At 41.8% G+C, this 12,312-nt stretch overlaps 1 protein-coding gene across 5 annotated transcripts in view; it reads right to left on the bottom strand.

Annotated features, from left to right (window-relative positions):
• Positions 1-10,915, bottom strand: part of CLINT1 (clathrin interactor 1) — a 74,230-nt gene extending 63,315 nt beyond the window's left edge. For 3 of the 5 annotated variants that reach the window (XM_050793925.1, XM_050793924.1, XM_050793927.1), the window contains exon 1: positions 10,670-10,898. In XM_050793925.1, coding sequence (XP_050649882.1) covers positions 10,670-10,710 — 41 coding nt within the window. In that variant the 5' untranslated portion in view covers positions 10,711-10,898. Of the gene's footprint in view, positions 1-1,942; positions 2,064-10,669 lie in introns of all 5 variants that reach the window. The other 2 variants (XM_050793926.1, XM_050793923.1) reach the window with 2 other exon arrangements.
• Between the last annotated feature and the right edge of the window lie 1,397 nt (positions 10,916-12,312).

Genomic DNA, 12,312 nt, shown 5'->3' with positions numbered 1-12,312 from the left:
ACTTTAGGTAAAATGCTATCGAGCAGCATTGCACACTACAGAGAAATCATCTGTGAAATGAAGAATCTATGATGCAGAAAACTTCATTGTTATTTTAAGAAATTGCCACAGCCACTCCAAACCAGCAATCCCACAACCCTGATAAGTCAGCGGCCATCAGCATGGAGGCAAGGTTTTCCAGCAGCAGAATGATAAATATCTGCTGAAAGCTCAGATGGCTGTAGTTTTTAGCAATAAAATATTTTTAAATATAATACCATTGTGCATTTGATAGACTACCATAATAGTGGAAACATAACTTTTTTTTTTTTTTGAAACGGAGTCTTGCTCTGTCGCCCAGGCTGGAGTGCAGTGGCCTGATCTTGGCTCACCGCAATCTCCGCCTCCTGAGTTCAAGCGATTCTCCTGCCTCAGCCTCCAGAGTAGCTGGGATTACAGGTGCACACCACTGCACCCGGCTAATTTCTGTATTTTTAGTAGAGGCGGGGTTTCACCATGTTGGTCAGGCTGGTCTTGAACTCCTGACCTCAGGTGATCCACCCACCTTGGCCTCCCAGAGTGCTGGGATTACAGGCATGAGCCACCAGGCCCAGCCGGAAACATAACTTTTATATGAACTGGGAAACTAAAAATTTGTATGACTTGCTTTATTCCAATATTCACTTTAGTGCAGTGGTTTGGAATTAAACCTGTAATATCTCTGAGGTATGCCTGTACAACAATTTTTTGTTTACATGATGTCTTGTAAAAGATTAGCATAAACTGTTAAATATGTATTCTGAAAGTACATCATCTAGATTTAAATCTAGACTATTTTCTAGATGTGTTATCTGTGGCACGCTCTTGGCAGTCTGTGCTCAATTTCCTCACCAGAAAATTGAACATAACAATGTTGTCACCTTTGTTCTTGGCACATGGCAAATGCTCAATAACTATTAGCTTTAATTATTAGAAATATCTGGATTTGGCCGGGCGCGGTGGCTCAAGCCTGCAATCCCAGCACTTTGGGAGGCCGAGACGGGCGGATCACGAGGTCAGGAGATCGAGACCATCCTGGCTAACACGGTGAAACCCCGTCTCTACTAAAAAAATACAAAAAACTAGGCGGGCGCCTGTAGTCCCAGCTACTCCGGAGGCTGAGGCAGTGTAAACCCGGGAGGCGGAGCTTGTAGTGAGCTGAGATCCGGCCACTGCACTCCAGCCCGGGCGACAGAGCGAGTCTCCGTCTCAAAAAAAAAAAAAAAAAAAAAAGAAATATCTGGATTTAAAGGATATCCTCTGTAACAAATATCAACTTACCAAATGTAATGTATTCATTCAAAAATATCTGAGCACTTACTGTGTCATAATTGTTTTAAGAGTTAGTAATATAGCAGTAAACAAAACAAAATTCCTGCCCTCAAGGAACTTGCATATCAGAGGCAGCAGATGAATATGTGTAACAGAGGAAGGCAAGCACAGAAAAAAAAAGTCACGAGTGTGAGTGCATACTATGTAATATAGGAGGTCCGCTGAACAAAACAGAGAAAGTGAGGGACAGTGGTGGGAGAAAAGATCAGAGGGGGGCAGCAAAGAGCCAGATCTGTACAGGCCAGTAAACAATGAGATGAGAAGCCACGGGAGAGTTCTGAACCCATTTGACTTAGTATTTTTAAAGAATCCCTCTCGCTGCTGAGTGGACAGCAGACTATAGGGCTAAACATTTTACATGGTTTTGTGAGAAACAGGCCATCCTTCAAAGCCCATTCAGTACTGAACTTATAAGCCAAATACATCAAACTAAGGATATTACTGGCTGGGTGCAGTGGCTCACGCCTATAATCCTAGCACTTTGGGAGGCTTAGGCGGGCGGACTGCCTGAGCTCAGGAGTTTGAGCCCGGGCTCCGAAGCATGGTGAAACCCCTTCTCTACAAAAAATTAGCCCGGCATGGTGGTGCTCACCTCTAGTCCCAGTTACTTGGGGGACTAAAGCGAGAGGATGGATTGAGCCCAGGAGGTCAAGACTGCAGTAAGCCAAGAGCATGAGTGCCACTGCACTCCAGCCTGGGTGACAAGTGAGACCCTGTTTCAAAAAAAAAAAAAAAAAGTATTATTTAACCGTGGAGTTTAACTACAAATTAAGACATGTAATTTCATCCGTATAACCTAAGTCACTTTAAAAAGTGACAAATGAAAACTGAGTATGAGAAAAATTAATAGAAAAAGGCTCAGTATGCTTATTTGCATTGTTCTTTCTTTTAATATTAAAAAAAAATTTTGAGAGACAAAGTTTCACTGTTGCCTACGCTAGAGTGCAGTGGCACGATCACAGCTCACTGCAGCCTTCAACTCCTGTGTTCGAGTGATCCTCCCATTTCAGCCTCCCACATAGCTGGGACTATAGGCATGCACCACCATGTCCGGCTAATTTTTAAATTTTTTTGTAGAGACAAAGTCTGTGTTGTCCAGGCTAGTATTGAACTCCTGGGCTCAAGAGATCTTCCCTCCTCGTCCTCCCAAAGTGTTAGGATTACAGGCGTGAGCCACGGCACCTGGCCTTGCACTGTTCTTTACTGATTTACTAAAAATGTATGAAAACAAATGGAAAAAACAAAAACAAAAAACAACAAAATTGAATTTTCAATGCATGCCTTTTTTTCTACTATAAAAATATAGGCTATTTGAATGAGAATTCTTGAAACACTTCATTCAATAATTGTTGAAAAAGCATACATGCATATTTACCACATAATGGTGAGTGCGTGCAAAATTATAAAAGATTATTTATATTAAAGTTATTTAGAACTTAAACACTGTCCTAAGAATTGAGAAGCTAAATAAAATTCATGTCAAAACAAGTATCCTAGCCCAGGCACAGTGGCTCATGCCTGCAATTCCAGCATTTTGGGAGGCCAAGGTGGGTAGACTGCTTGAGCTTAGGAGTTAGAGACCAGCCTGGGAAATGTGGCAAAACTCCATTTCTACCAAAAATACGAAAATTAGCTGGGCATTGTGGCGTGTGTCTATTGTCTCAGCTACTTGGGAGGATCACTTAAACTACTTGGGAGGATCGCTTAAACTTGGGAGGCTGAAGCTGAGATGGCACCACTACACTCCAGCCTGGGTGACAGAACAAGACACAGTCTCAAAAAAAAAAACCAGAAATGAAATATTCTAAAATTGGCTAACTAGACTCTTCTTAAATGAAGTACAAACCATTCATGTGCACTGTTGCACATTAACAAAATCACTCGCATTTAATAATTTGTTAGCTAAATCTATCCACGAGTAATAAATAGCTATAAATTGGCTCTAACATGGGAATATATTATGTTCCTTTACCTGTACTTAATTTTCAGGCAAAAGAGCCCTGGTAAGCCAAAATAATTTCTTGCCAATTTGGAAGAGGGGTTGAATAACTGGAAGGCCCTTTCTCCAGTGTGCTTTCCTTGTATATACTGTCGCCCATTGTCAAACACCATGAATTTGGTATCACATATTTTAGAGGATTCTTTTTCTTGATATTGTTCAGTCTCAAGAATAAATTGTCTGCTTCAATGTGCATTTATAAAATAAATCTTTTTAGGTTTTAGAAATGTTTTACATTAACAGTTACTTTAAAATCTTGAAAATACACAAAACAAGCTGAATAAAATATTAAGAATTGGCAGATGTAACTCACAATGTGTCTTTCTAAAGACTATTCCTCAACATGTCTTTTGAAAGGGTATTTCTGCAATATGCTTTGCAATATTAAAGTGGAAGCCACTTATGATTTAGCAAAAATAATACAAGACACAAACAACAGAGGTATTTAAATAAGCTGTCCTATGTGTAGGCTACACTGAGTCTTAAGAGAGAGTACTCACTGAAAATAATTACTTCATGGATGAAGATACAGTTCCTACATACTTGTAAATAACCTAGTCTGCCAACAATATCTTTATTTTCTCAAACACTGTATTCCTTCGATTTTTCTAGTATTATACTGTTCTGTGTGTAACAGTAATAATAGTAATAGATGTTTCAAGAGTTTACTGTATGTCAAGTACTATACTGTTTCACATTTAATCTTCACAATCCTGTAAAATATCATCTCCATTTTACAGAGAAATAAAGATACCATTCCAACACATAAGATCACCGTTTCTAGTAGAAGAACTAAGATTTCAATCCAGTTCTCACCTCTGAACCACTAGCTAGTCCCAGATTTATTAATCACCATCTGGAGGTACCTAAGTATAGTGGCAAAGTATGTTTGGCTAGCAAATTATTATAAAAATACATAGATGGACAAACACATAATTAAGCCAAACAAGAAAAGCTCACATGAAGTGCTAACTTGAAAAACAGAGAAGACTAAACAGTAAAATATGTTGTCACCAAAGGTAGCTGAGACTAAAAAGTTAACTGTATATAAGAACCTTCAAAAGTACTAAAAATGTACTTTGAATCTGTAAAGTGATCTTCACTAAAACAAACATTGGAAACAAGTAGGAAAATAACATAAGAATACAGAAGGCCAGGGACAATGGCTCACGCCTGTAATCCCAGCTCTCTGGGAGGCCAAGGCAGGCGGATCACATGAAGTCACGAGTTTGAGACCAGCCTGGCCAACATGGCAAAACGCCAACTCTACAAAAATTAGCTGGGCATGGTGGCGCATGCCTGTAATCTCAGCTACTCGGGAGGCTAAGGCAGGAGAATCGCTGGAACCCGGGAGGTAGAGGCCAGTCGCAGTGAACTGAGATCACACCACTGCACTCCAGCCTGGGTGACAGAACAAGATTCCATCTCAAGAAAAAAAAAGTACAGAAAAAGATTCAACTGTGGAGCCATACTGTGAAACCTTGAGTACTAGCTAATGGCACTCAAAATAAAAAAGGCTAAGTACTGTCAATGGACCTATCAGTAAACAGATGAAAGCCGGGCGCTGTGGCTCACGCCTGTAATCCCAGCACTTTGGGAGGCTGAGGCGGGCGGATCAACTGAGGTCAAGAGTTCAAGACCAGTCTGGCCAACATGACAAAATCTCGTCTCTACTAAAAGTACAAAAATCAGCCGGACATGGTAGCATGTGCCTGTAATCCCAGCTACTCAGGAGGTTGAGGCAGGAGAATTGCTTGAATCCAGGAGGCAGAGGTTGCAGTGAGCCGATATCACGCCATTGTACTCCAGCCTGGGCAAAAAGAGCGAGACTCCTTCTCAAAAAAAAAAAAAAAAAAAAAAAAAAGAAAGAAAGAAAAAAAAGAAAAACTGCTTGTAAACTAAAACTAAAGCATGCAAGAAAATGTTAAGAGGCAGTTAAGTACTTTTTAAAAGCACGCTGACAGTAGTACTAAATAGATTTAACTACAGAAAATTACCCCTAAGAAATGCTAGCAGAAATAAACCAAACTCATCTTTCTTTGGAATTAAATTCTTAACATCTACTTGTGTCCAGTTACTAGAAAAGGAGGAGAATAATTAATTCATTGTTTCAGCAATAACAATTACTTACAGTTGGTTCAAAGAAAAGTTGACATGGGAAGACTAGAAAGCTGACAACTATCTTACCATCTCTGCTTTCAAATTCCAAGAAGCAAACTGAACAGAGATTTACTGGTAAGATAAGGAAAATAAAGGGGATGACATTTGAAGACTGAAAGAAAAGAAAAACAAATAATCTGTTCAAGTTGTAGCATATCCATAGTGGCAAGGTTCTTTAAGGCAGGTATTGAATGTTTCAAGTTCAGAAAATAGAGTACTAGACCAGGCGCAATGGCTCCCGCCTGTAATCCCTGCACTTCAGGATGCTGAGGCAGGCAGACTGCCTGAACCCAGGAGTTCAAGACCAGCCTGGGCAACATAGCAAGAACCCTTCTCTACAAAAAATTTTTTAAAAATTAGCCAAGCATGGAGGCACGGCTGTGGTCCCAGCTGCAGTGTGCATGTTTGCGTCACTGTGCCCCAGCCCAGACAACTGAATGTGACCCTGTCTCAAAAATAAAAAATAAAAAGAAACTAGAGTACTAATCCAGTAAATAATAAATGTACTGTCTGTTAAAATAAATGAATGTACTATTCTTTATAAAAGCAAAAGTTTCTCCCTCTGGAGTCAGGAGACTAGAACAGTAGTTTCTACAACTCTATTACATTATCTAAACATTTAGGAACTAAAACCAAGCAAATATACATTAATAAAAATCAACTTATGAGGGAATATGCAAGCTATGCTTAGGAGAATAACTTAAAATGGACTACCCATAGCTGTTGCCTTAGGACCTAAGCCAGAGCTGTCTGAATCACTATCATAAAAACGGCCACTGAGGCTGGGCAAGGTGGCTTATGCCTGTAATCCCAGCACTTTGGGAGGCCAAGGTGGGTGGATCACCTGAGGTCACGAGTTTGAGACCAGCCTGGCCAACATGGAAAAAGCTCATCTCTATTAAAAATACAAAAATTAGCCAGGCGTGGAGGTAGACACCTGTAATCCCAGCTGCTCGGGAGGCTGAGGCAGGATAATCATTTGAACCCAGGAGACAGAGATTGCAGTGAGCCGAAATCATACCACTGCGCTTCAGCCTGGGTGATAGAGTGAGACTGTCTCCGGAAAAAAAAGGGGGGGCGGGCCACTGATGAAATAGATTTACCACTAATATTACTCCTTGCAAGGAAAGAGAAGGATTCACTGAGCTTAACCAAGTAAGTAGCAGTTTTGATCTACCACTACCATTACTATGTAATGAAGTGTCATCTTCACTACATTCCTCAAATCTGGAGAGAAAATAGAACTGCAGCAACTTTCAATTTTACCATGTATAGGATGACAAAATATAAACACGTCCAATTTTATTACAGCCACAAGTAAAGATAGACAGGTCATAGGACGACAGTGGTTAAGCCAGTGCTCCTAGTTGGTGGGAATGGTGCCACTTATCCTTTCCTGCCACATCGCCTTTTACGCAACTTGACGAGTGGGAAGATACTGGCATCCCGAGCTCTGGCAGGCCTATGGTTTTATCTGCTTCCCCTCAGTTCCACAATGTTGTGCAAAACAAATCCCTCTACTGCCACTAGGAGGTGCAGCAATTGTGGAAAATGTCCCCCCACTTTCAGAAAGTCTTCAAGGTCTCAAAAGCCAATGTTTGAAATAGATCATTAACACTTTGGGTGGCTGAGATGGGTGGATCACCTGAGGTCAGGAGTTCGAGACCAGCCTGGCTAAAATGGCAAAACCCTGTCTCTACTAAAAATACACAAATTAGATGGCTGTGGTGGCAGGCACCTGTAATTCCAGCTACTAGGGAGGCTGAGGCAGGAGAATCACTTGAACCCCAGAGGTGGAGGCAGCAGTGAGCCGAAATCACACCACTGCACTTCAGCCCAGGCAACAAAAGCGAAACCCCATCTCAAAGAAAAAAAAAAAGAGCCAGATGCAGTGGCTCACACCTGTAATCCCAGCACTTTGGGAGGCCGAGGCGGATGGATCACGAGGTCAGTAGATCGAGACCATCCTGGCTAACATGGTGAAACCCCCATCTCTACTAAAAATAAAAAAAATCAGCCAGGTCTGGGGGCACACGCCTGTATTTCCAGCTACTTGGGAGGGCGAGACAAGAGAATCGCTTAAACCCGGGAGGCAGAGGTTGCAGTGAGCCAAGATCGCACCACTGCACTCCAGCTTGGGCGACAGAGCGAGACTGGGTCTCAAAAAAAATAAGATAAGATAAAATAAATACATCATCATACTTAAGAGCCGCTACCATACTGAATCTAAGAGTGGCTCCAGGAAACACATTTTTCAAAGAGTACATTTTTTTTTTCTGAAGTAAAACCTCACTGCGTATCAATACACACTAAAAGTCCTAGTCTTCCTGAGTCATGGTGTGTATTTACTGCATAAAATATTTAAGTATAACACTTATTACCACTTTTTAAGAAAATTTCCCTTTTCAGCCTAAATTGCCTACAGAGGATAATGGCTACAAAATTTGTCTGCTATTGTATAAACTAGTTCCAACTACTTTTCCTTGATGGAAACGCATTTCTCCAATAGCCATTAAAGGTGGAAAAAGTCTTACTCTAGCCAGGTCCCCTCATTTTACAGATAAGGAATGCAACATCTGGAGTTTCATATGATTCTGCCTCAAATCATACATACAGCTAATTAAAAAGGTAATGCCAGAATATGAACCAGATAGTTAAACCCCCTAACCTTTCTCTCATATAAACCCTCATTCTATTGATCTACCTATTTGAATAGTCCTTAATTGCTTCACTGTTTCTTCATTTGCAAGTTCCTTCATCATTTTAAATCTCTGATAATCAGACCAGTCATTCTATGGATCTGCTGCACATCTATTATGGCATTATAAGGTGCACAGTCTAACAGATCCACAGTTCTGTAAGATGCTTACATTTGGGGGGAAGAATTTCTTCTCTTCTTGCCAGTGAAAGATGAAAATTAAAATCCCGAGTACTCATCAGTAAATTAACCTCATGTTCTAATCTTAATGTGTCAGAAACCCACAAAAGCCTTAAAAAGTTTTTGGTGGCAACATTCTTCTATGTTCTTGAATAATCTGGTTGAAGTCTACATCCTAAATTGGGTAGTAAAAAGACAGATAATATTTTTCAACAATAGCTTTTCCTTTACATAACTACTTACATGGTAAATTTAATCTAAAGCACATGAAGATTAGTAACAAGTGTGATAAGCAAATATGAAAGGTACAACAATAGTAGGAATATTGCCTCAATTTCTGTCTTACAAACAAGGTACAGCCTCTTCAAATTTTTGAGTACCACAAATTTAGTCCTCTAAGAGAACAAGGTGTTTCTTAATGGTTTTATTCTGCTGACCTCTGACTTAGAAATAAAGAGGCAGTGCCAGGCACGGTGGTGCATGCCTGTAGTCCTGGCCACTTGGGAGGCTGAGGCAGGAGGATCACTTGAGCCCAGGAGTTGGAGGGTGCAGTGAGTTATGATCACACGAAAGAATGAGACCCCATCAAAATTTAAAAAAAAAAAAAAGGCAGCTTTTAGTCTTCTTTTGGCCTTTAAAAAACTATTTAAGTTGATATCCTAATCTTTACACATATACTAAAAAAAAGCCAATGAACCTGGATCTGGAAAAGAACTATTAGTTTATTTCATCTTTGGTAAGCAAAAGCAATATATAAATAGCTAAATAGTCCAAAATAAACAGCTAAAGCCTTAATAGCCAAATGAGTTGTTATAAAGGAAAATTATTAAAGCAAATCACTTTTCAAACTTGAAGCTTCTCTCTTAAAGAGATTTATCTCTAAATGCAAAACATTTGCTAGTTTCAAAAGCACACTGATCTAAACACATGTTAAGGACTTTATATGCAATACAATCCCTTAACCCTTAAGCCTCACAACAACATTCTAAGGTAGGTATTGTTGCATTTTCATTTTGCACCAGAAAAAACCAGGGCACTGTGAGGATAAGTAACTTCCCTAAGGTTACAAAGCTTGAACCCAGCTTTGCAGGTTCTGAAACCTATGCTCCTTGGGCACTCTACTGCCTTCTTGGTAGCACAGAAAATACAAAAATATGATCAAGCTCTAAGTTCTATCTCATGCATCAGACAAAGCACTGGAAATTACTTTGTTTCCTGGTGTCAAGAAAACAGTTTGTTATCTATACTTCCTGATTTTAGGTTAGGTGGGTGGCACAAATGAACTGTTTTTCTCACCACACTTATTGCATAATCATTAAAACCCAAAAGGAAGAGGACTGCCTAAATTCTTAAACTTTATTTCCTGCTGGCCTAGAAGACCTTACTTAACCACTGTTATATCTATTATACTCATTTTAAAAGTTAAGGTTTTCCTTGTGCAAGTAAGAGACTGAAGTTATTTCAGTCTTAAAGAAAATCAACTACGGACTGGTCGTTTTACCTGCTTTTAAAAGCAGATCAACAGGATATAAACCTGCGTTGTTTTTTTCTTAAGGGGAAATTTCTTAATGACCTCTTAATTTAATCGAATGGAACAAGTAGCACACCAAAAATGATGTGTAGTGGAAAAAGAAACAGAAGAAAAAATCGCAAGAAGTTATATAGTGATCTACTTTCACTAGTGTTAGAAAAGCAAAGGATGAGTCTCTTTTTGAGTAACTTCAGGCTGACCACAATAGCCACTTGTTACACTACGAACACCCGCTCCAACACTTCAGGTTCATTAGGAATTAAGAGGAGGCCAAGAAGGTAAAAGACACAATCCAGCCAGGTCTAAGGTCTCTCCGTACTACACCCTGAGGGACACAGAGAACCAGTGCATTGTGCCCCCCAACCCCAAACCTTCCCTGCTCCCCAGGAGGCAAAGCCCACAGCCTGGGGCCAAGATAGTCCTCTGGCCAGGGCAGTGACCCAGCGTCAAACAACGCGCCCCTTATGACCAAAGCGTCGGCACCCAGGGGTTGGAAGAGGGGAAGGGACAGGAAGGCCTGGAAAGGAGAGAAGGGTGGCCAAGATGATGTTTTTTAAAACGAGGGAGGGTCCCTCCCCAGCCTCGCCAGCGGGGATGAGGCCCGGGGCCGGGAAGGAGCGGGTCGCCGCCATGATGGGACTGGCAGAGCCGGGGGGCGTGACGTGGGCAACCCCTAGCCCAAGGCCAGCTCCGTCTCCCCCTACCCCCTCCCCAACGTGGGCCTCGGCCACAACTGCCCCCCGATACTCACGCTTTGTCCACCAGCTCGCGCACCTTCCACATGTTCAACATCGTGTCCCGCGCGGGACGGGCCGCCGCCTCCCTCTCCTGCTCCCCACGGACCCTGGAACACTTCCGTACCGGGGCAGTTCCAGGCCGGGGTCACCGCCGCCCACCACCTCGAACTCCCCCAGTCAGCTCCTTCCTTTGCTACAGCAGCGGCGCCGCCGGTGACACGTCGAGACGCGGCAGCAGAGGCGCTGCGTGGAGCGGAAGTGCCCGACTTTCCGCCGCTGCGCGCGGGGCACGCCGGGACTTGTAGTTTTCCCTGAGTGCCGAGCGGGCCCGGTTCAGTTGCGAGAGCTGAGAGGAGTTGGGATGATTTTTCTCAAACTTTCCCAGTCCCCTGCACCAGACCTACCGAGCTGGAAATTTTGGAGGTGAGGCCCAGCGATCTGTGCTTTTGCAAATCCTCCAGGTGATTCTGATCACGCTCAAGTTTCAGAACCACTGGTGCAGGATCTAGTCACACTCAAACACTTTTCAAATGTAAGGCAGTATTGCTATGTTATTAGTAATGATTATACAGAAGTATGATTGGCGTATGTATTCCTCATCGACAGACACATCGCTGTATTTATTTCCCAATGTCCAAGTACACTTAGATCCCTAGGCCTTAGTTTCCACCCCCGTAAAATTGAAGAACTTGTATTCTAAATCCTTTTCTGCTCTAATTCTATGATACAATGTTTTATATTTAGACAACTACCTGAAATCCTTGTTAAATACTTTATTATAAACCTCAGAAACTCAGTTCACACTCCACGGGAAACTAAAAAGCCAACATTATATATACACGCACACATACGCATATATGTGACTGGTTTGTGTTTTTTAAGGATAAATATGCACATTGCTTTCATTGCTTTGTTGCAATGCTTGTCATCACTTCGTTCTCCACTTACTCATTTTTATCAATGCCCCTGTTAAAGCTTCAAGCAACTTTAAGTTTCCTTTGATCTGTCTGATGAAATTTTACAGTTCTTTTCATTCTACAAATATTTATTGGGCATCTTGTATGTTCCAGAAGTGGGGAATACAGTTAGAGACCCAGCTCTCTTGGAATTTAAAGGTAATTGGAAGAAACATAATAATCAAGGAAACATTTAAGGTAATTGCATATAGGGTAATCGCTTAGCGGGTTCTTTCTGCCAGATAAAATCAATTCACTGCGTCCAAGCCATTGCAGTGAAGAGTTTGACATGAAGCTGGCCACGCCACTTAAGAGACAGAGTTGTTACTCAAATTAATCTTCCTGAAAATTTGGAAGCTAGGGGTTTTCAAAGATAGTTTGGTGGGCAGAGGGTTAGGGCATGGGTGCTGCTGATTGGTTGGGGATGCAATCAGAGGAGTGTGGAAAATGGTTCTCCTTTGCTGCGTCGACTTCTGGGTGGAGGACCAGCAGAGGAGTGGCTGGTCTGGGTGGGGCCATCCGTTTGTCAGAAATGCAAAAGCCTGAAGGCTAATCTTAGGTTCTACGGTAGTTCATTACAGGCCAGGCACAGTGTCTCACGCCTGTTATCCCAGCATTTTGGGAGGCTGGGAGGCTGAGGCAGGAGGATCACTTGAGCCCAGGAGTTCAAGACCAGCCTGAGCAACAAAGTGAGACCCCGT

Source organism: Macaca thibetana, chromosome 6 (assembly GCF_024542745.1).
Source record: "Macaca thibetana thibetana isolate TM-01 chromosome 6, ASM2454274v1, whole genome shotgun sequence".
In the NCBI taxonomy this organism is placed as follows: Eukaryota; Metazoa; Chordata; class Mammalia; order Primates; family Cercopithecidae; genus Macaca; species Macaca thibetana.
The sequence above is the reverse complement of the archived record's forward strand: the minus strand, read 5'-3'. Positions and strand labels throughout refer to the sequence as shown.